The sequence below is a fragment of the Lepidochelys olivacea genome (assembly GCF_965140295.1).
Source record: "Lepidochelys olivacea isolate rLepOli2 genome assembly, chromosome: 7".
Classification (NCBI taxonomy): domain Eukaryota; kingdom Metazoa; phylum Chordata; order Testudines; family Cheloniidae; genus Lepidochelys; species Lepidochelys olivacea.
Window position 1 is genome coordinate 59,594,702 of NC_140417.1, and position 24,367 is coordinate 59,619,068.

At 44.2% G+C, this 24,367-nt stretch overlaps 1 protein-coding gene across 1 annotated transcript; it reads right to left on the reverse strand.

Moving 5' to 3' along the window:
• Positions 1 to 8,664: 8,664 nt before the first annotated feature.
• Positions 8,665 to 15,201, reverse strand: LOC311523120 (bone morphogenetic protein 2-like; the record flags this gene model as incomplete). The annotated part of the gene is made up of 4 exons (XM_084632841.1): positions 8,665 to 9,116; positions 12,578 to 12,779; positions 14,060 to 14,176; positions 15,121 to 15,201. The coding sequence occupies 4 exons, from the start codon at positions 15,199 to 15,201 to the stop codon at positions 8,665 to 8,667; spliced, it is 852 nt and encodes a 283-aa protein (XP_084488967.1).
• Between the last annotated feature and the right edge of the window lie 9,166 nt (positions 15,202 to 24,367).

Genomic DNA, 24,367 nt, shown 5'->3' on the forward strand with positions numbered 1-24,367 from the left:
TCCCATTCAAAGTCCAGCAGGAGGAGGAGGAGGCCACCCATCTTTTAACTTTTATCAATTTCCATCTCTGCCTGAGGGGAAGAAAGGATTTGAACAGGGCTCTTCCATCTCTCAGGAGAGCGCTGTAACCAGTCAGATTTGGGATATTCCGATCTGGAGCTTCCTCAGTCTCTCCTATTGCACGGTGGATAAATATTTAAGTAGTCACTGGACGGGAGGGGGACGGAGAGAGAGACAGACTGACTTTTAAAACACATAATAGTATCAGAAAAAAAACAGTAAATTACAGATTGAAAAAGTCGCTCATCCCAATACAGAGTGCATGTCCAATAGTCCACTGCTAAATAATCTGATCCAAATTGCTTATGAGAGTAAAATATCTAAACGCTAAGTGAAGACATAAAAATCTAAAAAACTGAATAACATCAGCAAGCCCAGTACCAGATCATTGACATGGTCTGTTTTGTTAAAATGGCCATGTTTGCTTGACCCAAAATAAAGTTTGCAAGGCATACCACACATCTATTTGTGAACCTATACTTAGCAGTAAAAATAAATACAGTAGGGGGAAAAATCAAGGGACAATAACCAAAAAATACTCTGAGGTAAAAGAAATAATGTCTGTAAACTGGAACAGGCAAGAAACGTATGAAAAACCGCCTCCTCCGTGTCACAAAAAGGGCAGGACGTGGATACCTGTGGAGCCAAACGATGCACAAACACATGTGTGGCTATAACTCTGTGACGATTTCTCCATTGGAGATCACCCCTCCTCTTCACAATTGGAGGCTTGCATGCAGTTTGCCAGGCTGGATGGATGGAGTCCGTCACCATCGATGCTGTAACAAGCATTCGAACGGGATGAATCTTTACCATAAGCACATACGAGGACTTGTGGCCTAAGCTATTAAAAGTAGATTCAGCAGACCCAAAGGCAAGAAAACTGCCGGGCTGGTCAACATCCCAATCCCCAGGAAGAACAACAGGCGAGAAAACAGAAGCATTAGTATAATCAGGAATGGCTCGCTCAGGGAGGCAACTGCACTGACCAAACTAGCCCACTTCACAGCACCTTAGAAACTAGACCCCTCCACTTTCTACGGCTGTTTTTCACTTTGAGGCTTTGCCTGCAAGCCAGAATCCTCAGCCAAGGCCACCGATTCCATAGTAACAGGTTCAGCCTCCATTTCACAGTCAGGCTCAGGCCAAGAGTCCGCTGAGTCAGGAGCCAGGGACCCCGTGATGCCATCTCCCCCAGGTAGTAAAGGGGGTGCTATCTCCCCACCAACCAACATCCCCACAGACATCTGGAGGCTCTGCCACAGCCACCCCACCCTGTGCTTTACTCTCAGAAACCCCCACATTCCCAGGCACAGGGTCCCCATTCCCAAGGGCAGCCTGTCTCATCTTAGGGCACTGACGGACCTAAAGCATCCAACTCCCACAATGAAAACAGGCCATGTCCTCAGTGTCAGCGGCCACAATGTAGTCACACTCCCCAATCCCGTACTTCAGGGAAACTTCTAAAACCTGGGAAGCATTGTTTAATATCATACAAACCTGCTTATGAGAGGCATGCTGAATCTCTGGAGCTTTACAGCCCAAAGGAATCAGCCTAATAGGGCTACTGATCTTATCATAACTTGCCAAGTCTCTGGCCAGCTGCTCACTTCCTAATAAAGGAGGAACATTAGAGATAGCAACAGCAGGTGTCGCGAAGGCCACTACAACAGGGGTTCTCAAACTGGGGGGTCGTGAGCTGTCAGCTTCCACCCCAAACCCCGCTTTGCCTCCAGCATTTATAATGGTGTTAAATATATTTAAAAGTGTTTTTAATTTATAAAGAGGGTCGCACTCAGAGGCTTGCTATGTGAAAGAGGTCACCAGTAAAAAAGTTTGAGAGCCACTGCATTACACGGACAAACACCACCCCCCACAACAATCTCCTCCACAACCACCTGCTAAGCAAGGCAACAAACACAATAGCCTTGCTCATGCGGGAAGCAGATCTCACATTTTTAAACCCACTCACCTTCCTCACAGTTACAACACACTGCTCCACAGAGGAAGAGGCTGGAGGCAAAATTTGCAACCCATGGCTACGGGTTAAACCCTCAGAATCCACAAGAAACTGAGGGCTCCGTCTCCCCTCAGGGGACAGATAAAAGCCTGCTAAAACAAAAGAAATCCTGAAATTAAACCCACAACAACCATAAAACTAAACACACGCACAAAGAAAAACAGAGCACACAGTGATGCACACTGACACTCGACCTCACTCCTAAACGCTCCCACAATCCTCAGCGAGGTCCAGCCCTACTGCTTTATAATTTCTATGCTTTATTTTTATATATATATTACATGTATATATTTGTATGACAAATATATATACTACAATAATTTACATAATGGTCTTTCATAATTTATCCACAGTGGAGCAACTTCAACAGGAAAACCTGAGAAAGCCTCAAATCAGAATATTGCATAGCTCAGTGGCTGGAGGAGTCTTCTGAGACAAGAGAGACCCCTGTTCAAATACTTGGTCCCCTCAGGGAGAGGAGGGAATTGAACCTGGATCCCCTACATCCCAGGTAAGGACTGTAACTCATCAGATAGGTAGCTCCACCACTACGGCTGCCACCTCTACCCATTTTGTATGGACAAGGCAGAAGGCCTTATTCATGTCCCCAAAAATAGCCGAGGCACCTAAGCCTCCTGACCCCAGACAGCAAGTTCCCATTCGTGGATCGCTAAACAGAGCTCAGGGCCTTCCTGCACCCTGGATTTAAGCGCCTATCTCTGTGAGGGGGTGGGGCATAGCACATCCCCCTCTGGTCAGCATCTCCCATTGGCTAATTTAGACGGCTCCCCGCCTAGCGTGGTGGCTTTTGTGGATCCTGTTCTTAGATGCCTATGTCTTCCCATTTATTATCCTAGCCATCTAAATCAGGCTTGGTGAATTGCAGTGGTCTTCTGGGTGCCTTTCCTAGATGCCTAAAAGTTAGGCACTGTGATGCTGAGCACCACAATGCCTAAATCCCATTTTGGATCCCACCCTCAATCCCTCTGCGTCTATTTAGAATGTAAGTTCTTCAGGGCAGGGGCTGTCTCTTACAATGGGTTTAAACAGTGCCTAAAACAATGGAGCCCCATTAAGAGTTGGGGCTTCTAGATGCTACGGTAATTCAAATTAATAAATAATAATAATAATAGATATAGGTAGACTCCAAGTGAGTCACAGCCCTTTTCCATACTGTCTACTCTGGTAGAGATCCACATTCCCTTCAAATCTCCTGCTACTTCTTTGATTAGGTCACGTAAACACATGCCTGGTTCAAATGTTGAAACTAAACCAATGCTCCAAAATCCATCAATTCTTATTCTGGAATTCTTACTTAATACAGCTATTTAACAACAAAAAATTCACCTTGTTACTAAAAAAATAAAAGCCAACTTATGTGTAATTGTTATTCTAATTACAAGTCCTGGAGCAGTTCTCATTTTCCCCTCAGCATTATTATGAACCTCATTTCCTTACGAAGTCCAGGATAAACAATTCCAATATATTTTATTTTAATTATCAGTGTTTAATGAGCCATAATGAAACTATGTTGAGTGGTGCAGAAAAAAAATAATTTAAAGAACTGAGTGGCGGTAACTTGCTGTGCATATTTCACCTGTTGTGGCACAGAACTGTATTATCTAGTATTCAGCTATGCCATCACTTTCTTATTAATTATATCTGCTCTTTAATAGAAAACTTTCTTCTTTCTGTCACCTGAATCAACAGGGGCCCCATAAACATGTCCCAGAGGAACCAGGTGACTCTTTGATGTGCGCATTGAGGGATATTATTGAATTGAAAGTGATTGCATTAGGGGGCCACATTCAGTGTGTTTGTGTGCTTATATCTCTTGGTGGCATTGGGCTAATGCATGGACATCTGTATTGTGCTGCGTGCAGATATTGTCTAAACTCATGGGTTCCCAGGTTTTTAGTGCTAGCCTTATAGTTGGAAGAATTTTCTCATCACAAACAGCCTTTCCCTCATAAGAATGACACTCACTAACACCGACACAGCCCAATCATCCCTACCAATAAAAAAGAGAGGAAGATATTACAGCGGAACCTCAGTTTTACAAACACCAATCTTTCAAGTGACCAGTTATAAGAATCATTTTTTTCATCAAGAAAAAAACCAAACACATAAGACAAAGAACAAGTCAACATCCCTTCGCATTCCGATGCCTTTGGTGCATTGGAAAGCCCTTTGCAGTGGTTTGAAGGACAAGCAAAAAGTAATGCAGTGCACCAGACTGCAACCTATGCACCAGGACTCCTGTAGTTTTGAGGTGTTAAATTTTATGCACTTTTTGATTTTATGAACACCTCAATCCACTATTAGTTCATAAAATAGGGGTTCTACAGCAATAAAATCTAACTTGAAAAGAAAAACCCTACCCCAAACCAAATTTTTACCCAAAAATGGAGAAGAGCCGGAGACTCCAGGAAGGCTTTCGCTGCTGCTATTGTCTCTACATGGAATGCACCCAGATACTATGGTGATGGGCAGTGCTATAAAACCCTAAAAGAGAAAAAAACAGCAACTTTAAGTTAACAGTGTTTTGTGTGTAGGAATATATATATTAGGATAGGGAGCTTACCCATCTTGCTGGCTATTGTCATGAGTCTCAACTTTACGTGGTGATGCAGCATTGGACCATCTTGTGGTGCTGGGGCACAGGAAGGGGAAGAGAACATTGGCAGGAGAAGAAATGTACAGTATCTGAAAGGAGTTTGGGTTCTCAAGCAGGCTCACAAGCAGCCACACGAATGTCTATGAGTCAGCAGCAAGGGTTTGAAACCGAGACCTCCAGCACCAAACCACAGACTTCACTTGCTAAAGGAGTAACTCCCTTAGCTGGATAAAGTAGTAGGCAGTTCTCCTCTTTGCCAGTGGTGTCCAACCTCCACTCCCTCCCAGTTTCACTCCCATTCTGAGTCCCATCTCCACAAACTCCCATTCTCCCTTCTCATCCCTCCTGAAGTCAGTCACTGCCCCTCCCCCCAATGTAGGGTGCCAGGACAGGGAATAAAGTCCCTTGGACCATTTTGTTGCCTTCACAGGAGAAGGGGAACCAGTGGCAGAGATTCTAGTTCTTCCCCTCTCATCCTGGGAGGGTGGGGGAACCAGCAAGGAGAAAGACCTTTCTAAGAGAAGAGGTGAATTGGGATCTCCTTGCTGGGACACCTCTTCTTCCCCTGTCAAGGGCTCCTACTTCTCCCCGTACGGGTGGGAAGGCTGGGAGCCCTCAGTAGCTGCTACTAGGCACCGACATCTGCTGCTCCCACTTCAGATTCCCAAGCCTGGTGAGTTGGCAAACCCAGTGAGGAGGTGGAAGGAGGGAAAGCTCCAAGAGACTCCTGCTCTCTCCATCAGGGAGAGGTAGAGAAGCAGGAGCTCGCCTCTTACTTTAACCCCCTGTACATTGTCTCTGCTTGTTCCTATTTAAAGTGTCATAACATATTTACATATTGAATGTTATTCCAAGGGATCTCAAAGCACTTTCCAAATGTTATATTATTTTATTTAATTAATTTATATTTAACTAATAAAAAGATGCCTAGGCAAGATTTTAGCACCTTACCAAGTAATCATTATTTTAAATGATTTGTACTGCAGTGGGCTGTTATGGCCCAGGACCCCATTGTGTCAGGTGCTGTACAAACAGAACAAAAAGACAGTCCCTGTGCCAAAGAGCTTGCAGCCGAAATAATAAATACAGGAAAGTCCCAGCAGCACTGAAATTAATTTTTCAAACAGGAATGCAGTCACCTGCAAAAAAAGCTCCTTTTTGCCCCATCATCATTCTGGGAAGCAATCCTCAACCCTCTCCAAAATGCGCATCAAACATGTCTTTTGCAGCAAAGGTATTAGGAATCATTTCACCCAACACTGGCATGCAGCTACCTCTGGGGCCAAACAGGCTCACTTTAATAGTTTTCCAAAGATGGAGATCTGAGAATGGTAGCCTTTGGCCTTTGAGAGTGGCCTTGGCCAGGTGGTTCAGAGGAAGGTATAAAACATTCAAGGTCAAAGTCACTCCTAGTGTAACTACACATAGGGCCGGATTACCAGAGGTATTCTTTTTAAAAGCATTGTAAGTGCCTAACTCCCATTGATTTCAATGAGTTAGGCAGCTCACCTTTGGAAATCTGGCCTGTACTGTCCTCAGTGGAGTTACACCAGGGCTGAATTGGCCATCTAATCACGTGGCGCTGTACCATAAGAGCAGATGCCTTTCTGACCCAAGGTGGGGATCACTTTATGCTCTGAAGTTTATACACTTTATTGACAGGCTCTGTGGTTTAATGGGTTGCGCATTGGCCTTCTAGATGGATGACAGAATAAGTTATTCAATGGGCGTGAATTTGAGCTACATTTGGGGGTTAGACTAGATGACACTTGTGGTCTCTTTTAACCCTATGGCTCTAAAAAGCAGGAGTCTTTACAATTTGGATCTGTTAATGTAATTGCAATAGCTTCATACAACTCTATATTCATGGGAGTGTATAATATAGAAACACAACTGGGCTTTTGGTCCTTAAGAACTTTACTTGCCAACAAACTGAAACAATCTTTCAAAAAGTGTAGCTTGGGACTCAGATAAGCACCGGCACGAAAAGTGAATGGGGCTAATCCCCGTGGATCTGAGCTTGCTGATGGTACTCAGGCAAAAATCCTAGCAAACTTTAGTGTGAGTTTTATTTGAATAACGACTGTGGGATCAGGTGCATAGGGATAGATATTTTGTTTTGTTTATTCAGTTTTGCCATGGGAGTTTAGGGCCTGATTCAGCACCCACTGAAGGCAATGGGAATGTGTCCATTGTTTTCAGTGAGCATTGGACCAGGCCTTAGAAGGGAAACTGACCAATGTAATAACATTGCAATAACATACATTGAAGACGTATTTCATAATTGTATTGGAAAATTAAATTACTCTATTACAGATTAATTAAAAATATTCCACACATTCGTTTAATACAGTAAAAACAATTTGGCAATTTGCTAATTGCAGAAGTTGCTATTTACAGAAACAAAGATAGTTCCTTACAGTATAAATATTTTCTCCAGCTCCCTGCAGCAGACATCTCCAGAAAGTTACTGTTGAACTTGAAGAAACTACAATATTGCTTAATAATGTGTTTTGCTATTTCTAATGTCTGTCCTGCATTGTTGACCTTTAACATACACAGGTCCAGAGCATGTGACAGAGTGGAAAAAGGCACCAAGACATAGCAGATATTTGCCATGTACACACAGCAGAAAAAGCTGTTCCTGCAGCCTGAGCACCATGGTCTGTCTCCCTCTTGCTTCAGAAACAGTAGGTGTCAGGGGAGAGTAATGGGCCGTGCTGGGCAACTGCCCATGCGGGAGCTGGTGTCCCAGGCAGGCGTTGGATCAAGGCTGAGGAACGGCTCTTCCACTATCTGTCCAGCACTGTCGGGGACCCGTTGGTACTTGGGTGGGACCTGCCCTATAGGACTGTAGGCCTGCAAATCTGGAGCCTATGCAAATAGAGCAATGCCATATTTGATAAATATGTATTATTTCATTTGCATAAAATCTCTCTCTTCCCACCCCCATGCCTGGTTCCCTTGCCCTAGCTCCTCTCTTTTCCCTTCCCACCTCCAGGTTCCAGCCCACTCTCTGAATCCGCCCACAGACACACTTGACCATAGAGCCCCTGCCTAAAGCATAGTCACCAGATCTGCTGGGCTGGGGGAGGAATGTGCTGTTAGTGTCCTGGAGGACTTTTGGGGGTCTCTATAGTTTAGTGTCAAAGTGGCTGTGAAGGACACTAACCGTAGAGGAGCAGTCTACAGAGGCCCAGCTCCTTGGGAAATGGACAAATATGCAGACTGGGAGTGGGCCTGGCCTGGCCTGAGAACCAGCTGCAGAGAATGCCCCCTACTCCAAGCAGGGAATAGAACCCAGAAGTCCTGACTTCCAGACTCCCCTTTCCCCACTCTAACAACTAGATGTAACTCCCCTCCCACAGCTAGGGATGGAACCCAGGAGTCCTGGCTCCCAGTCTCTGTCTCCCAGAGCTGGGAAAGAAGCCAAGAATCCTGGCTCCCTGCTCCAACAACGAGACTCTAACCAAACAGAGGTGTTTTCTAACAATGGTTCTGCCTAAAATGCTCAGGGTTTTACGTTATAGCCCTGATTAAACCAAGTTCCGCTCTGTCCCACTGGTTTGTATATACAGAAACACCCCCCACACCTTCCCTGCATTGTCACCACAGGCCAGGCAGCATGGGACCCTTTGAAAAGTCAGCAGGTCTGTAGAATTTGGCAGCATTCTCCTCTCAGCTGCTGTCCCATGGGTGGAGCCTGGAGGTGGAGCCTTTTCAAAGCTGACTGGCTGGCTCCCCCCGATCTGACATGTTATTAATCTGAACATCACAAGAGCTGTGAATAGGTGCTGGAACTAGGGGTGCTATCACCCCCCTGGCTTGATGTAGCAATAACAACCCAAATACATGGTATCCGCCTTCAGCACCCTCACTATAGAAGTTGTTCCAGCACCACTGGGGCTGTGGAGAACGGGTGCACTGAGTCCAGATGCGAGTCAGTTGCAGGCAGAATGGGCTCTTGTTAATGACAACCACAGCTTGTGGCCACCATGTCTTTATAATTCTTAAGGACAACATTCTCATTGTCGTCAAAGTACATAATACTGATGGAACTCAGTTTGTCTGGGACACAGCACGGTGTGCTGACGTCTTTGGTCAGTTTCAGCGTATGCACTATGGACTGGACGGTAGCATGGTTGGTCGCTCTTAGACTTTCCCCTAAGGGGAACAGGCAGGCCCCTTTGCAATAATAAGCCTTGTAGCCACGTGGGGAAATGATCCACCCCGCCCAACCAATTTTATGGAAGTCGACGAAGAGATCATTGAGCTGGCATGGCACAATTTTGTCTTTGTGGGAGAAGGAAGAGGTATCCCGAATTCTTCTGCTTTTGTTCACTCTGATGTTTGCAAAGACCTCATTTTGGTGAGGTAGGTGTGATGAAGTATCATCTTCAGGCGAGGATGGCTGGAATTCTGAAAGCAAGAGGACATGACAGGGGTAAGTAAACCTTTGTCATGAAGAACACTGTATTTCTGTCTATACGTTGGGAGGAGTTTATTGCTCTCAAAGGAGATAGTATAGATGTACCATAAGTGTCATTGTCCTTTCCCAGTTTTGTTTAAATCTGTGTGTTTCATGAGGACTATGAGTAAGGGGTGCGATTGCTCCTGTTCGGGTACACATAGGCGAGCTTTCATTGAGCGAACACGAATACAAATAGCAGGGTAGCCGCAATAGTGCAGGTAGTTGCATGCTACCCATGGCTTAGTCATGTCTCCACCGCGCTATCTGTGCTTCTGTGGCTACACTGCTACTCAAAGATAGCTAGTGTGAGTATGTATACACAGGCAGGGGGATCACATTACCAGCTCGTAGTGTAGACATAGCCTTAGACAATGACAGTATTATAAATCTTAAATACTTAGACATTTAGGCTGCACTTCCCTCAGGACCAAATCCTGAGGACTTCTTCATAGAGTCATAGATTCCAAGGCCGGAAGGGTCCATTGTGATCATCTAGTCCAGGGGTTCTCAATGTGGAGGTTGGGACCCCCTCAGGGGGTCGTGAGCTTATTACATGGGGGGTCGCGAGCGGTCAGCCTCCACCCCAAACCCCGCTTTGCCTCCAGCATTTGTAATGGTGTTAAATATATTAAAATGTGTTTTTCATTTATAAGGGGGGTCGCCCTCAGAGGCTTGGTGTGTGAAAGGGGTCACCAGTACAAACATTTGAGAGCCACTGGGCTAGTCTGATCTGTGTAACACAGTCTAGAGAACTCCTCCAGAAGGGTTCCTTTTGAACTACAGCCTATCTTTAAAAAAAATTAAAATCCAATATTGATTTAAAAATTGCCGGTGATGGAGAATCCACCACGACCCTTGGTACGTTGTTCCAAGGATTCATTATCCTCACTGTTCAAAATGTATGCCTTATTTCCAGTCTGAATGTGTCTCGCTTCAGCTTGGCATGCAAGGCCCAAAAAGCACTGAAAATACAAAACAAAGGTCAGGAAATAGTGAAAGTTTTGAAGACTGCACAGCTCCCTGCACTACAGAGCCAAGTCTGGTTGTGTCTCTGTATAGGAAGGTGGAGCAGAAACGGAGAGAACCAGAGAAACATGGACTGCCCAGATTTATTGACCACAAATTGTAGATGGGGCAAAGGTTCCCTACACTGAGAAGCAGGATTCTGTCTCCAAGCCACCACATAAAGTCCTTTTACTGGACAGGGAGCCGGAATTTCACTGTAAACTTGGCACTAGGCTGGTCTGTTTTACTTTTGTTTCTAGTCAGTTTCACTGTCTGGTTCTCATGAGCCAGCACAATGTTGTCTTGTTTGGGTCCTTTCTGATGTACAAATAAGGCTGGAAAGTTTATTTTTAAGTTTTATTTATTTGGACGTATCAGGACTGCAAAGACTAATCTCCCTTAGCTCTGGTGGAGGATCAGTGGGAGGTGTAAGGAATGTTTGTTATAGTTTAAGAAGTGAGGTATTGAACAGTCAACAAAAACTTCCCTTATTCAAAGCGTCAATTAGTCATTGCAGTTAAATCAACATTTTAGAAAACAAAGAAAAAGCAAAAGCAAAAAAAAAGTTTTAAACTGCCCGACTAAAAACCCCCTTCCCTCTGGACAGCTGAACTTCCATTTTGTGATATCACCATTTGCATAAGCTCTCCAGTCATGTAGAATCTTCCAGCCCAGACAGGACCTGCAAGTCTAATGTAAATCAAGAAGAAGCAGAACCCTTCCCCCTTTTTAAACAAATAAAACAAAACGCCCTTTTGGCTTTTATTATGAGTCAAAGAAGAAAAAATAGGTATAAACACAATATATTTTTCCTTAGCAGGTCCCTTTCTTACTTAAATAAAACAACTAAAAGTTTTCTACTTCCTTTTCCTTGCAGAGATAGACCTAAAATTGTAACTCAGACCCTAAGGGAACCTTGGCACTGGATAAAAGAGTGCTACAGGGTTCCCGAGCCTCCTGAGTGAAGGGCCAAGAAGCTTCTTTAGTCTCTCCGCGGGCTTTTGCGGACCTCAGAAGTTCCATAGGAGTGAAGGGGATGCCTTCCTGATCTTCTGTCCCTCAAGCTTAGTGCTCACCGAGTCCCTTCTCTCTGTGGACCTCCTGAGAGGATTTGTAACTTGCAGCAGTAGCATTCCCCTCTGAGGTACCCTGGGAGGTTTGTCAAATAGAGAATACAGATTCTGCACACTTCCGTTTGCTAACTGCTTATGGCCCTGTCAGGATGTTAGATACATAAGAAGTGACAAATCATCACACTTAGTATTAAAGACATGATTGTGGGAAATGAAAGATAAAAACCAACGTTCTTTCAAGCATGCTTTCAATAGTCTACAGGGAAAGAAGGACAGATGGAATGAACATCTCTCTACAGGGGCAGAGATAAGGTGGCTTGAGTGCCTTGTTTGAGAAGGGAAACCTTACCTCTGCATTTCCTGGGTTCTCATTTTTGTTTGTGTTATGATGTTTGTTGTTTATCTGCTTGAAAGGTAATATGCACTGAAACCCAATATGAGCCTGCAACCTTAGCTTCATAGCCAGCACATTTTTTGTGGGAGATGCATTTCATAAATAGGAAACCTTTGTAGTATAAATTCCAATTTTTTTCTTTAACTTACTAAAAAGTTGTATGGTGGACACGAGCGTGCACATGCACACACACAAATCTGAGTGACATTTCCAGCCCGTCTTCCCTTCTGGTCCTCTTCTCTCCCTTCCTCAAGTGTATATATCTGCTTTCCCTCCTTCTGCTTGCTACCCTCCCTATCATCTTTTGTCCTCTTCCCCAGCACTACCTTGCATCCCATGAGGTCCAGAACTCCATATATTGGTGGAGTTGACATTGCATGCTCATAGGCTGGAAGTCACTGGTTCTACACCTTTGACTAGAATGATGGGCATGAAGAGAAGACATACTTAGGCCAGGACTATAGATGGAAGACTATAAACTTTTGCTGGCATAGCATACTTGTGTTGGTCAGGGATGTGATGAGTTGTGTTTTGTGACTGACATAGCTGTGCTGACAAAAGCACCTAGTGTTGATGCAGATATACCAGGAAAAACTGCACTTTTGTCAGTATAATTTGTTTCGCTCATGGTGGGGCTGGAATAAGCTTCAGTTTTGCTGGTCTAAACTGCCTCCAAACTACATTTGCCTGTATCGAATACTAATATAACTATACCAGCAAAGCGCTTCTACTATAGACCTGGCCTAAGATGTCTGGTGACCCACTACAGGAGGCAAATAATAAAATGATTATATCAAAGCAAGCTTTTGACAGTGGCAAACCAGAATCCGTTTCAGTGCTTGTGACTAATGCAACTATCTGCAGAAAATGCATGAGGAAGTAACAGAACTAATTAAAGGGAGCTTCTGTTCAAAGAGTTACTGTTGCATTATCTTACCGGTGGAAGAGGGTAGGAAGCTGGAAGATTTCTGTCTGTCATTATTGGTGAAGAGGACCAAGAAAGCATTCCTACTGTCTCGCATATTGTGCTGGCTCTTGGCAAACTTGACAAAGTTGGATTCCATTTTGGTTTTAGATAGATGAGTTGTAGTGATCAAAAAGCCATGGTTAGTGCTGCTGTGTCCCACCCATTTGGAAACCTCGGAACAAAAAAGAAAAGCGGAAAGGATCATTTGAGTAAGTCTATCTCATTAGGACTAAGCAACGTTTATATGGGGGAAGAAGGAATAGCCTAAAAGATTGCCGGGACATATTATATTATTATGAAGACAATAGTTGTAACTGCCTAGTTAAGGTTAAACTGAGTTTTGTACTTAAACCAGGAACTCACCATCTTTGTGCTGTACGAAGCATACAGTGTAACTTCCCCAAAACCACAGCCCTTACCTTTAAATACAGAATTATTTTTTGGAGAATTTACTGGTACATTGATTGATTAATCTAGGAGTCAAAATTAATTTTAAAATTGATCCTTGCCAGGAATTTAGAACCCTTTGTCAGACCTCTCTTTTCCCAAGTAATCTTAATAATGGAATAATATAGACTCCAGACTTTCCATATTGTTAAAACTCATTTAAATCTCACACACAGGCTACATCGGAGGAAATTAGCAATCAAGCTAAATTATTAACAATTGCTGAATCTAACTATTATGATTGTGGACTAACAGGTAAAGCTAAATCACTGGCTCAGGTCACTCTTAGCTCAGGCCATTGTAACCTCAGAGGTAATTCAACCAGTCAGCCACAGCATGCTTGTGAATCTGATCTTAAAGATAAAATAAAATAATTATATAAGGCTGATAGTAATGAGTTGCAAATCTATACTGATATCAGATGGTTAATTTTGTTTTTTAAGTGAAATTCCCCAGACCAAAAACACAGGTTCAGCTGGAGATAAGGTTGAGAGCACATATCAATAATTTAAGGGCATCTCCAAAACATGTATTACAAACCAAAGAGATTTAGAGTTAAGGTTACATTTATAAGGATCTAGAGACATTAAGGTATGGAAAATACAAAGCTAAAGCCCTAAATAACCTTAACTCTGCCCTGTAGTGATGCCATGAGCATAAAAAGAAAATGAAAAACGAATTTCTCCTAAGAAATTGATGCCGTCTACCCTGGGACTGCAAACATTAAAATGCTTTAATCATAATTATGTAGTTATTGTATGTTGTTACTATGAGCAGAGTTAAGGTCATTTGGCTGTTGCAGGTCGTACGCTGCTACCAGTTAATAAGCTCAGGTTGTCAGGCTTGTGGCTTTGGAGCTAGAGAATTTACGGTTCTGTCTCTGCTAATGCCCTGAAGTTTTGGTATCCAGCATAGTGGCAACCATGAAGTTCCTAGCCCATGGCCATGAATTTGTTACAATATCTTTAGCATAAAAAACAACGGAATTAAGAATTCTCCGCTTACTGTCTGCGTGACATTGAACACCTCCCAGCCTTCGGTATACAAAGACAGTAGTCTGGATGAAATGAGATTTCTTCTCTGCAGCTTACTTCCTCTGTCCAAAAGCTCATACACATCCACCTTGAATATGGTAATACAACAAAACAAAATTAAATGGGGAACAATTGATTGTCTCCCACAAAGAGGTCAGCATCAAAGAAACACGTTTCCTCCACTTCCAGGATGGATTCACCCTGTCTGTTGACCTGGACTGAGACTAAAAAGTGGCTTCTGGTCAGCTTCACATAAGGGCAAGAAGTAATGTACATCTACTAGATACCTACAGATAGATCTATCTATATCTCTAACCCTCGATAGATATATACCCCTAATCCTTAGTAATTTTTTAGGAGTAAGTAATAAATAAGAACCTGTATATCTGGTAATCATAATGAAAATATGCATAACAAAAACAAAAAACAGTGAATATTCTCTCAGCACTTGGATATTATCTCATGTACTAAGAGCCACACAAAAACAAATATCTGCAAATGGAAAATCACCTGGCCATCTATTTTTTGTCTCTTTTGACTACTTGATATTGTCCCAAGTTTCCTATTGCCCCACATATTTGCCCATTGGGTTCGCAGGCCACCTGATTCCCTCGAGATGGACTGGAGCTGCAGAATTTGGATCTGGATTGCAAATATCTCAAAATCTGGGATAGCTTGGCTGTGGTTTGAGCTCACCTTCAGGATCACCGAACTGTCCTGTTTGCTTTTGCACAGATAAATCAGTAGATTGTTTGGCAGCATTGATGTTTCATTGAAAAAAGTTCAGAGGAAAAAAAAAATAGCATAGCAACAAAACCAAAACCCTGGCTGTATTTCTTTGCTTGTTGGAGTCAAAGAAATAGATGAAACTTCTACATTGCTGGCAGTAACCACATAAAACACAGGATAGTTTCATGGGGTAGTTGGTTTCAGTCTCATTTCTTTCATGCTTGATTTTTTTAACTTAAAGACACTATCTGTCGATTAATTATTCATTTGTTATTATTGTTAATAATATAATCGCCCACTTACTTTGAGAAAATGTTGCCAAAAAGATTTTTGAGGCACATGGTTTTTATTTAGTTTGAAAACTCGGAGCTCAGCTTTTAGCATTTGTTCATTCCTCCCAACCGAAGAGATGTTGAAGTAGAAATAAGACTGATCAAAATAATCTAGAAAAAAACAACAGAATTATTAATAACCAGTCCAACATACAAGACACAGAAAGAATACTCTGATTTTCCAGGAAATGGCAATATGTCACCTGCAGTAACAGAAAGAACTACTCAAATGTGTGTGTTAAAACAGTGATAGACATAGGACACTGAAGTGAAAATAGAATTAAAAATAGGTCTTCAGAGCAAACCAAAAGCATATAACCATGCAAGAGCCAGGCATCTAATAAAATGGAGCAAATTAAATTTTCTGTGCATGGGATATTTTAAAAGAATTAAAAAAAAAATCAGACCTATGTTTATTTTGAATTCAGAATGCCCCACCCCCCACCCAACATTCACTAAGTAGCAATGAGTTTGTATCAAAGGCTTCCATATAAAAGTTTAATCTACAGGAGTCAGGTATATACAAAACACCTTACATCACCCAACACCCTTCCACATTCCTTCATACGTACACATCTGCACACTCTTAATCCCTCACTCTCCCCCCCCCCCCCCCGATACAGCCCTGCTCTCCCCACAAACCCATTAGCTTCAGTGGAGTTACACTGGGGTGAATTTGCCTCCCTAGCTTTGTCTTGTCCCACTTATCCAGCCTCTCCCCCATCTTCTCCCTCTCTGTGGCTTACCTCGGTCTTCAAGGCTCCGCACCACGTTGCCCTCCAGCAGCCCTGGGGCCTTCGTGATCCCATTGGAATCTGCCACCTTATTGAAAAGATCTACCATAAACTGGGGTGGTTTCCTGTGAGGCAGGACATCATGGGGCAGGGCCTCAATGTCAAAGACCTCCTGCAGTCTCCGCATGGCTTCGGCGAGAATCCCTTTGCTCTGCATCCGCACGGACACCCTGGACAAGCGAGCGGGGTCACAGAGCAGCAGGAGCAGCAATACGAGGCAGCGCCAGCCCTGGGATGCTGCCATGTCAACTAGATCCTCTTTGGCTGTTACAGAAGGAGAAGTGCAGCTGCAGCTCAGGTGTGCTCTGATCTGGAGTCTTTGAGGAGTGCAGAGCTCCAGGAGGTACTTGTCACTGGCAGCCAAGCCTCCCAAATGGGCTGAGAAATCCACCCCACCAGCTCCTATAAGGCAGTGTGCAGGGAGTGCTTGGCTTTGCATGACAAATCTGAGCACCCGCTTGGTGGTGTGGCCATGGGTGGAGTTCCTGCAAGTGACGAAGTGGACAAGCCACACAACTAGCTGACTAAGCAGCTTGAATCCACACATCTGACATAATGCTTTATTCCAGGCCTTTGTCAGTGTCCCTGCTGCAGCTAGTCACCCTCCAGTCACCAGAAGGGGGTTGGGGCGGGGGAGATGGACTTTTGTGTTCTTTCTAGGTCTAAGATACAGTCCCCCTTTTCAGTCCTTGGCCTTAAACCTGATAATTGTGCTAAGCATGCTCTGCTTTCCCTAATCAAACACCCCATTGGATGGTGCTTTCCCTGGCCAGCTGGGTTATGCAGGGATGGTCTTGTAATGAGACCCACACCCTACCCCCATTATTGAAGCTTAAGGACTGTGAAAGTACAACACACAGGGATTCAGTCTCAATTAGGGGAGTGTCATTTCCACTCTTGTAAGCATCAAACAAGCCATTTGTTTGTAGTTCCCTGAATGTGCAATACCTTCAGTGATAGGAGAGATCAGTTTCTGTTCCTCCAGCTGCTTCTCTTCTTTGTCCTTCTGTACCCTGCATGCACTATTCGTTAGAGCAAAAAGGAAGGATGGGCTTGTGGTTAAGGCACTGGAGTGGGGCTCAGGAGATCTATAGTCAGTTCCCAGCCTCAGAGAAGAAAAGGCAGAAGTTGGCTGTGTGTGATCCACACAGTGGTTTAAAGCAGTGGTTTTCAACTTGGAGTCTGGGGCTCACTGGAAGGCCGCAAGCTGGTTTCAGGGGGTCCGCCAAGCAGAGCCGGCATTAGACTTGCTGGAGCCCAGGGTAGAAAGATGAAGACCTGCTGTACGGGACCCCTGCCATCTGGGGCTGATGCCAAAGCCTGTGGTGTGGGGCCCCAGGCAATTGCCCTGCTTGCTACCCCCTAATGCTGGCCCTGGCTTTTCTATGCAGAAAAACAGATGTGGCCCAGGCAGGCCGTGGAGTTTGTACTGCACATTGGGGGTGGACCTCAGAAAGAAAAAGGCGGAGAACTCCTGGTTTAAAGGGCGCACACGGCTGGTGAACAGAAGCAGCAGCGAATTCCCTTTGTTTTCATCTTGGCCTCTGTCATAAATATAAAGGGAAGGGTAAACCCCTTTGAAATCCCTCCTGGCCAGGGAAAAGCTCCTCTCACTTGTAAAGGGTTAAGAAGCTAAAGGTAACCTCGCTGGCACCTGACCAAAATGACCAATGAGGAGACAAGATACTTTCAAAAGCTGGGAGGAGGGAGAGAAACAAAGAGTCTCGGTCTGTCTATATGCTTTTTCTGCCGGGGATAGACCAGGAATGGAGTCTTAGAACTTTTAGTAAGTAATCTAGCTAGGTACGTGTTAGATTATGATTTCTTTAAATGGCTGAGAAAAAAATTGTGCTGAATAGAATAACTATTTCTGTCTGTGTATCTTTTTTGTAACTTAAGTTTTTGCCTAGAGGGATTCTCTATGTTTTGAATCTAATTACCCTGTAAGGTATCTACCATCCTGATTTTACAGAGGTGATTTCTTTACTTCTATTTACTTCTATTTCTATTAAAAGTCTTCTTTAAGAAAACTGAATGCTTTTTCATTGTTCTCAGATCCAAGGGTTTGGGTCTGTGGTCACCTATGCAAATTGGTGAGGCTTTTTATCCAACATTTCCCAGGAAAGGGGTGGTGCAAGTGTTGGGAGGATTGTTCATTGTTCTTAAGATCCAAGGGTCTGGGTCTGTAGTCACCTAGGCAAATTGGTGAGGCTTTTTACCAAACCTTGTCCAGGAAGTGGGGTGCAAGGTTTTGGGAAGTATTTTGGGGGGAAAGACGTTTCCAAACAGCTCTTCCCTAGTAACCAGTATTTATTTGGTGGTGGTAGCGGCCAATCCAAGGACAAAGGGTGGAATATTTTGTACCTTGGTGGAGTTTTGACCTAAGCTGGTAAAGATAAGCTTAGGAGGTTTTTCATGCAGGTCTCCACATCTGTACCCTAGCGTTCAGAATGGGGAAGGAACCTTGACAGCCTCATAAAATGCAATTCACAGAAGCAGGCGTGGATGTGGCACTAAAATGCAATATCAGACTGGAATGAGAAATAAGCCCAAATCTTAGGCCAGCTAAGCCACCTGATCGCCCTACCCCAGGAGCCTAATTGTGTTATTGTTCCCTGATACCAGGTCTTCCTCACCAGGTGAAGGACAACTACCAGTTGAGCCCAGAAACAATTGAAAGAATCATTATGTGCATGTACAGTGCCTCGCACAATGGAGCTGGGGACTCAACGCTACCATAATACAAATAAATAAAAATACAGAAGAACAGCTGGGTCTGATCCAATCCCCCTGGCCAAGCACTCCCAAATTTTGCATGTATGAGGCTCAAATTCTGGATCTGGAATTGACACTGTCCAGGTCTATCTCTGCCTTTTGGGAACAGCAAAGGAGCCATTTGCCCCTCTGAACATCATGCATAACAACATCTCATGGAAATGCAATTGAGCAACATGGCATGGAGAATTTTGCTATTGTCCTTTCTGTTTCCCTTGTGCTGTTTTAAGTTTTAAAGACACAGCGTGACAACAGGAGCCTAGCAGCTTTGAGAGTCATCCGCTCTGTAGGATCCCAAGCAGGTGACATCCACCTCTTCATGGCAGCTAAGCATGATATCACATAAGAAGATGACCTCAGGCAGAACATGAGCAGCAGAAGCAGATGAACTAAGCAACGAAGGATCCTAGGGCAGATCCTCTGTCTCTGTGCAGATGTCTCTCAGGCTTTGTCTACATGAATGTGTAATTTAAATCAGCGTCTAAACCAATGTAGGCTCTAGTGTGGATGCTCTTATTTTGGTTTAAGTGGCTTACAGTGAGAGAGCTAAAACCAATTTCTAATTGATTTATGTTAAACTGCAATAAGTCCTTCTTACATGGAAATAAGAGCATTCACACAGGGATCTGCACCAGTTTAGCTAAACCACACCTTGAGTCAAAGCAATGCAGTTTTCTCCAGTAGATGAGACCTCAGTAAATAAAACTGCACAGGACCACCTGCCTGCAACCCATCCCCTCTCAGGAACTAGGTGAAGTATCAGCAGACTTGTGTCTAATAGAACATTTATAACGTTTTCCAGGACATGTTGTGTAGTGGGGGACAGAACTCGTGCATTCTCAGCTCTGCCTCTAGGACAAGTCACTTCATTGCTCTGCATTTCATTTTTCCCCCGGCTGTAAAATGGATCTAATAATAATGAAACTGTGCCTCTTTTTGGTTCTTTCCATATGAGGGAATGAAAGGATTTTACAGAACTTGTTTTGTTTAGTGCCATGATACATTTGTATTAAGTAACAAATCTGTTGCTGCTTGGGACTTCAAGGTGGTCACTGTGCTGCACACTATGGCCACTTGTCTCTTCGGGGTAACAACCAGTAGAGAATTCAGATCTTCCTGCTCTAAAAGCACGAGCCACTACCACTCAGAGGAAGAGAATACCTACCAGCTGCTAGCAGAATGGGACTTGTGATACGCAACTGAGCACTTAGAAATCCATCCAGTTGAGGGCCGTGGTGCACCTCCTCACTAGCCAGTTACTTATAGTATTATCAGCCTCATTTTGCAGATGGGGAAACTGAGGCAAAGAGAGGCTGACTGATTTGCCGGGGTCGCACGGGAAGTCTGCAGCACAGTCAGGCATCTGACCCAGATCTCTGGAGTCCTAATTATTAGCAGGCTATCCTTCATACCTGGGCACAGCGTGCTTATCGTATGGCGTAATACATTGCTTGTAAAAACATTGGTGTGAAAACTAAGTGTGAAGTATACATTATTTTGATTTTAAAATAAGGCAACTCTCCAAACTGAGCATTTTACTAAAGTACATTCTTATTGTAAAGACAGATACATCTGTTCAGAGTTCAGGAATGTCACTACGTGTGTCGCATGAAGCCTAAAATGTCTGGTAAGTCAGTATAACACGATGGAAGCAACTACAAGCATGGCCGAGAGCTCTTTGTGTTCAGTAGATCAGCAAGGTGAATCATTACTGGGTGTCATGGTCAGTTATCATGCAATTGTTAAGATCTGAGCCATTTTGACTTTACACATTACACCTGCATGGTTCACAGCTGCAGTAAGGCGTGACTCTATGCCATGCCAAGAGTCCTAGACCATCGTGATATCAGAGTTAACTCAACCAGTCATCACCCTTACTCCACAGCTAATTTGAATGCAAAGATTTCATGGGTTATCTGAGCAAGAGACTACACAAATCCTGAATTACTTGGCTCAGTGGCCACACCCATGCTCCCAACTGCCGCCTGTACAAATCAACACAAATCTCCCAGCAAAACCCCTCCGATACAAACCAACACAACCCCCCCACAACACAATCAGCACACAATGACCCCAAACAAACATTACTGCAGCACACACCCTTTATTTGCCACCCACACAAATCAATACAACTATCCAAGCACAACTCACACAGGCACTCAACCTCACTCATACCATAAAATCATACACTTAAGTGGCAAAGCTGTGCTCCTGTTTATAGCCAATTGGTGTGCACTGCGAGCAGGGTTGCATTCGAGAAGGCTGCATATGAATCCATGCGCTTCAGAAACACTGTTCACTAATCCGTCACTGCTAATTGTTAGTCGCATAAAAACAAAGCCAAGAAAAAGAAAATATTGATGAGAATAACAACATCTCACAGTCCCATTCCACCACTCAGGCTGACAGTTCTCAAGGGTGTAAGAAATCATTCATGTACAGCAGCACTGAAATGCAGCCACTTCTGGGGTGGAGTTTGGCAGCCGGACGGGAAACACTGCAGCCTATATAACACTGGTGTAGATGGGAATGATTTTTTTGGCCAAGGTTGTAGTGGCAAATCCCTGCTTTTGTGAGAAGAGTCATGGGATCATTAATGTCTATGCTGAAAGGATATGCTTTTAGATTATGTTGTCTTGGGGGGGGGGGTCCTTCTTAACGTGGCATCACATGCTGTGTATCACTTAGCACATGCCAGCACAAAGCTAGCCTGTATTCATAGAATCATAGAAGATTAGGGTTGGAAGAGAACTCGGGAGATCATCTAGTCCAACCCCTGCTCGAAGCAGGACCAACACCAACTAAATCATCCCAGCCAGGGCTTTGTCAAGCTGGGCCTTAAAAACCTCTAAGGATGGAGATTCCATCACCTCCCTAGGTAACCCATTCCAGTGCTTCACCACCCTCCTAGTGAAATAGTGTTTTCTAATATCCAACCGAGACCTCCCCCACTGCAACTTGAGACCATTGCTCCTTGTTCTGTCATCTACCACCACTTTGAACAGCCGAGCTCCATCCTCTTTGGACCCCCTCTTCAGTTAGTTGAAGGCTGCTATCAAATCCCCCCTCACTCTTCTCTTCTGCAGACTAAATAAGACCAGTTTCCTCAGCCTCTCCTCATAAGTCATGTGGCCCAACCCCCTAATCATTTTCATTGCCCTCCACTCAACTCTCTCCAATTTGTCCACATCCTTTCTGTAGTGGGGGCCCAAAACTGGACACAGTACTCCAGATGTGGCCTCACCAGTGCCAAATAGAGGGGAATAACCACTTCCCTCGATCTGCTGGCGATACTCCTGCTAAATGCAGCCTGTTATGCCATTAGTCTTTTTGGCAACAAGGGCATACTGTTGACTCATATCCAGCTTCTTGTCCACTGTAATCCCCAGGTCCTTTTCTGCAGAACTGCTGCTTAGCCAGTCAGTCCCCAGCCTGTAGCGGTGCAGGGTCTTAAGTGCAGGATTCTTCCATCTTAAGTGCAGGATTCTGCACTTCTCCTTGTTAAACCTCATCCAATTTATTTTGGCCCAATCCTCTAATTTGTCTAGGTCACTCTGGATCCTATCCCTACCTTCCAGCGTATCTACCTCTCCCGCCAGCTTAGTGTCATCTGCAAACTTGCCAAGGGTACAATCAATCCCATCATCCAGATAATTAATGAAGATGTTGAACAAAACTGCCCCAGGACTGATCCCTGTGGCACTCCGCTTGATACCAGCTGCCAACTAGACACAGAGCCATTTTTGTAACGTATTAATTACGTATGGTGTGTCCTGCCCATGTGTCTACACCTCTGAATTTCATTAATATGCTGCTTATTGTAATGAACCTCTTGTGATGGGAAGGAGCAGTTGTATAAATATAAAAGAGGCATCTGTGGGAAGAGAGCCCACCTAAATCTACCTACCGCAATTACGGTGATAAGAGTTTTCACTAGGTGGTGTAAGTCAAGTACTTTGAGAGTTAGATGAAAGGTGCAATTTAAGTGCATAGTATTATGGCTGGGTGAGGGTATCTGCATAGGCATGGCAGGGGTGGAGTCTGAGCAGGGAGCAATACGGGGATTTCCTGCCTTTTTGCTAGTCTCTTAAGGAGCCACAAGTACTCCTTTTCTTTCTGCCTTTTTTGGTAATTGGAGGATTTGCGGCCACAAACATGGCTAAAAGGAACTATACATTAGGGATGGGTGTAAACCAAATCCCTGGATCAGAATACCAGGAAACTTCAGAACACAAACCCAGCTCTGGTTCCAGATCTCATGGCTGGCTCCTTTTTGGCTTTCGGTCTGAACCAAATCCCAGACTCTGAGCGCCACTGAATATTGCAGGCTTTACCATGTACCTCCAGATCCAAATTTTGCAGCGGGCGCTGGTGTAAGAGCCACCTGTGCCCACTCTAAAACCACTTGTGGGACTCCTCCTCTAGAGGAATCCCCAGCTGGAGGGATCAAGCTGCTTTCTATGCCACTGGCTGGACTGCAGGTCCGACCTCTCTGTTGTGAAGTTAGCCTTCAGAATAGAAACTGGATGCTAGGGCTATGTCTGTCCTTGTGATTTCACCAAATATTACTGGCTGTTCTCTCCTCTTTCTCCCGTGCAAATATCCCACCTTTCTCAGGTGCCTGCTTCTGATAGCTGGTCTCTTCCCACCTCCCACCGAGAGATGGAAACTCTGCCAACCTCTCCATCCAGGGATGCACTGCCCTCTTGGGACTTGTCCACCCTGGAGATTACATCGTGTTAGAATACAAGTAACACTAACTGTGTTAAACACAACGCAGTAGTCAATGTAGACAAGGTCTGCAATGCTCAGCGTTCTGCCATCTGCTTGTGGGACCACGCGTTAACCACAACCAGCAGCTGGATTAGAAACACAACAGTTGTTGTCTATGCTGAGGGACAGACACTCAGTTGGGGAAAACTGGGGTTGCTCTATTGGTGTCAATGGTTTATAGCAGCTCAGGAGCCACATGGCGTGGTTAACATTAGATTAGTTAATGTTCTGTAACACCATGCAATTTCCCAGAGCCCTTGGGGATTGTACATTGGGAGGCCTATTTGAAACAAGATGCTTTCTCCAGTGGTCTGAGGAAAGCTTGATGTGTATTTCCTTGCTAAATAAAAAAAAATAAATCTACAAGTTGGAAACAGCTAAGTTATTGAGAAGGCCTTTTTTGACTTCAGGTAGCATTAAGATCAATTTTGCTGGAGCACAGGCAGTTGCCATTGATTTCCATAGGCATTGTGGCAGCTCAGCATTTCCAAGGTGCTGTGGAAAGGCTACCATTGTTCCAGTTTTCACAAGGTCCTGGTGCTGCTAGACATTTCCTGTCACGGGCAAGAGTCCTGGCTCCTGGGGAAACCCACAATGAATGTGAGATACAGACCCTGTAACGGGAGGAAGTTACATGGGGAATTTCATATTCGCTGTAAGTGTAACCCACTGGTCAATGTGTGTTATATGGCCCACTCAGTGCCCGATCTACAGAGGATGAGAGTCTGTTACAACCCCAACTATAGAACTTGGCTATTTAGCTCAACGCACAGTGACTCATGAGGATTACTGGTTCAATCTCTGATGTTGGTCATGACGGCGCTGTCACACCACTATTAGAGGTGGTAGTCAAGAAATTCACGCAGGGCAGAGTCA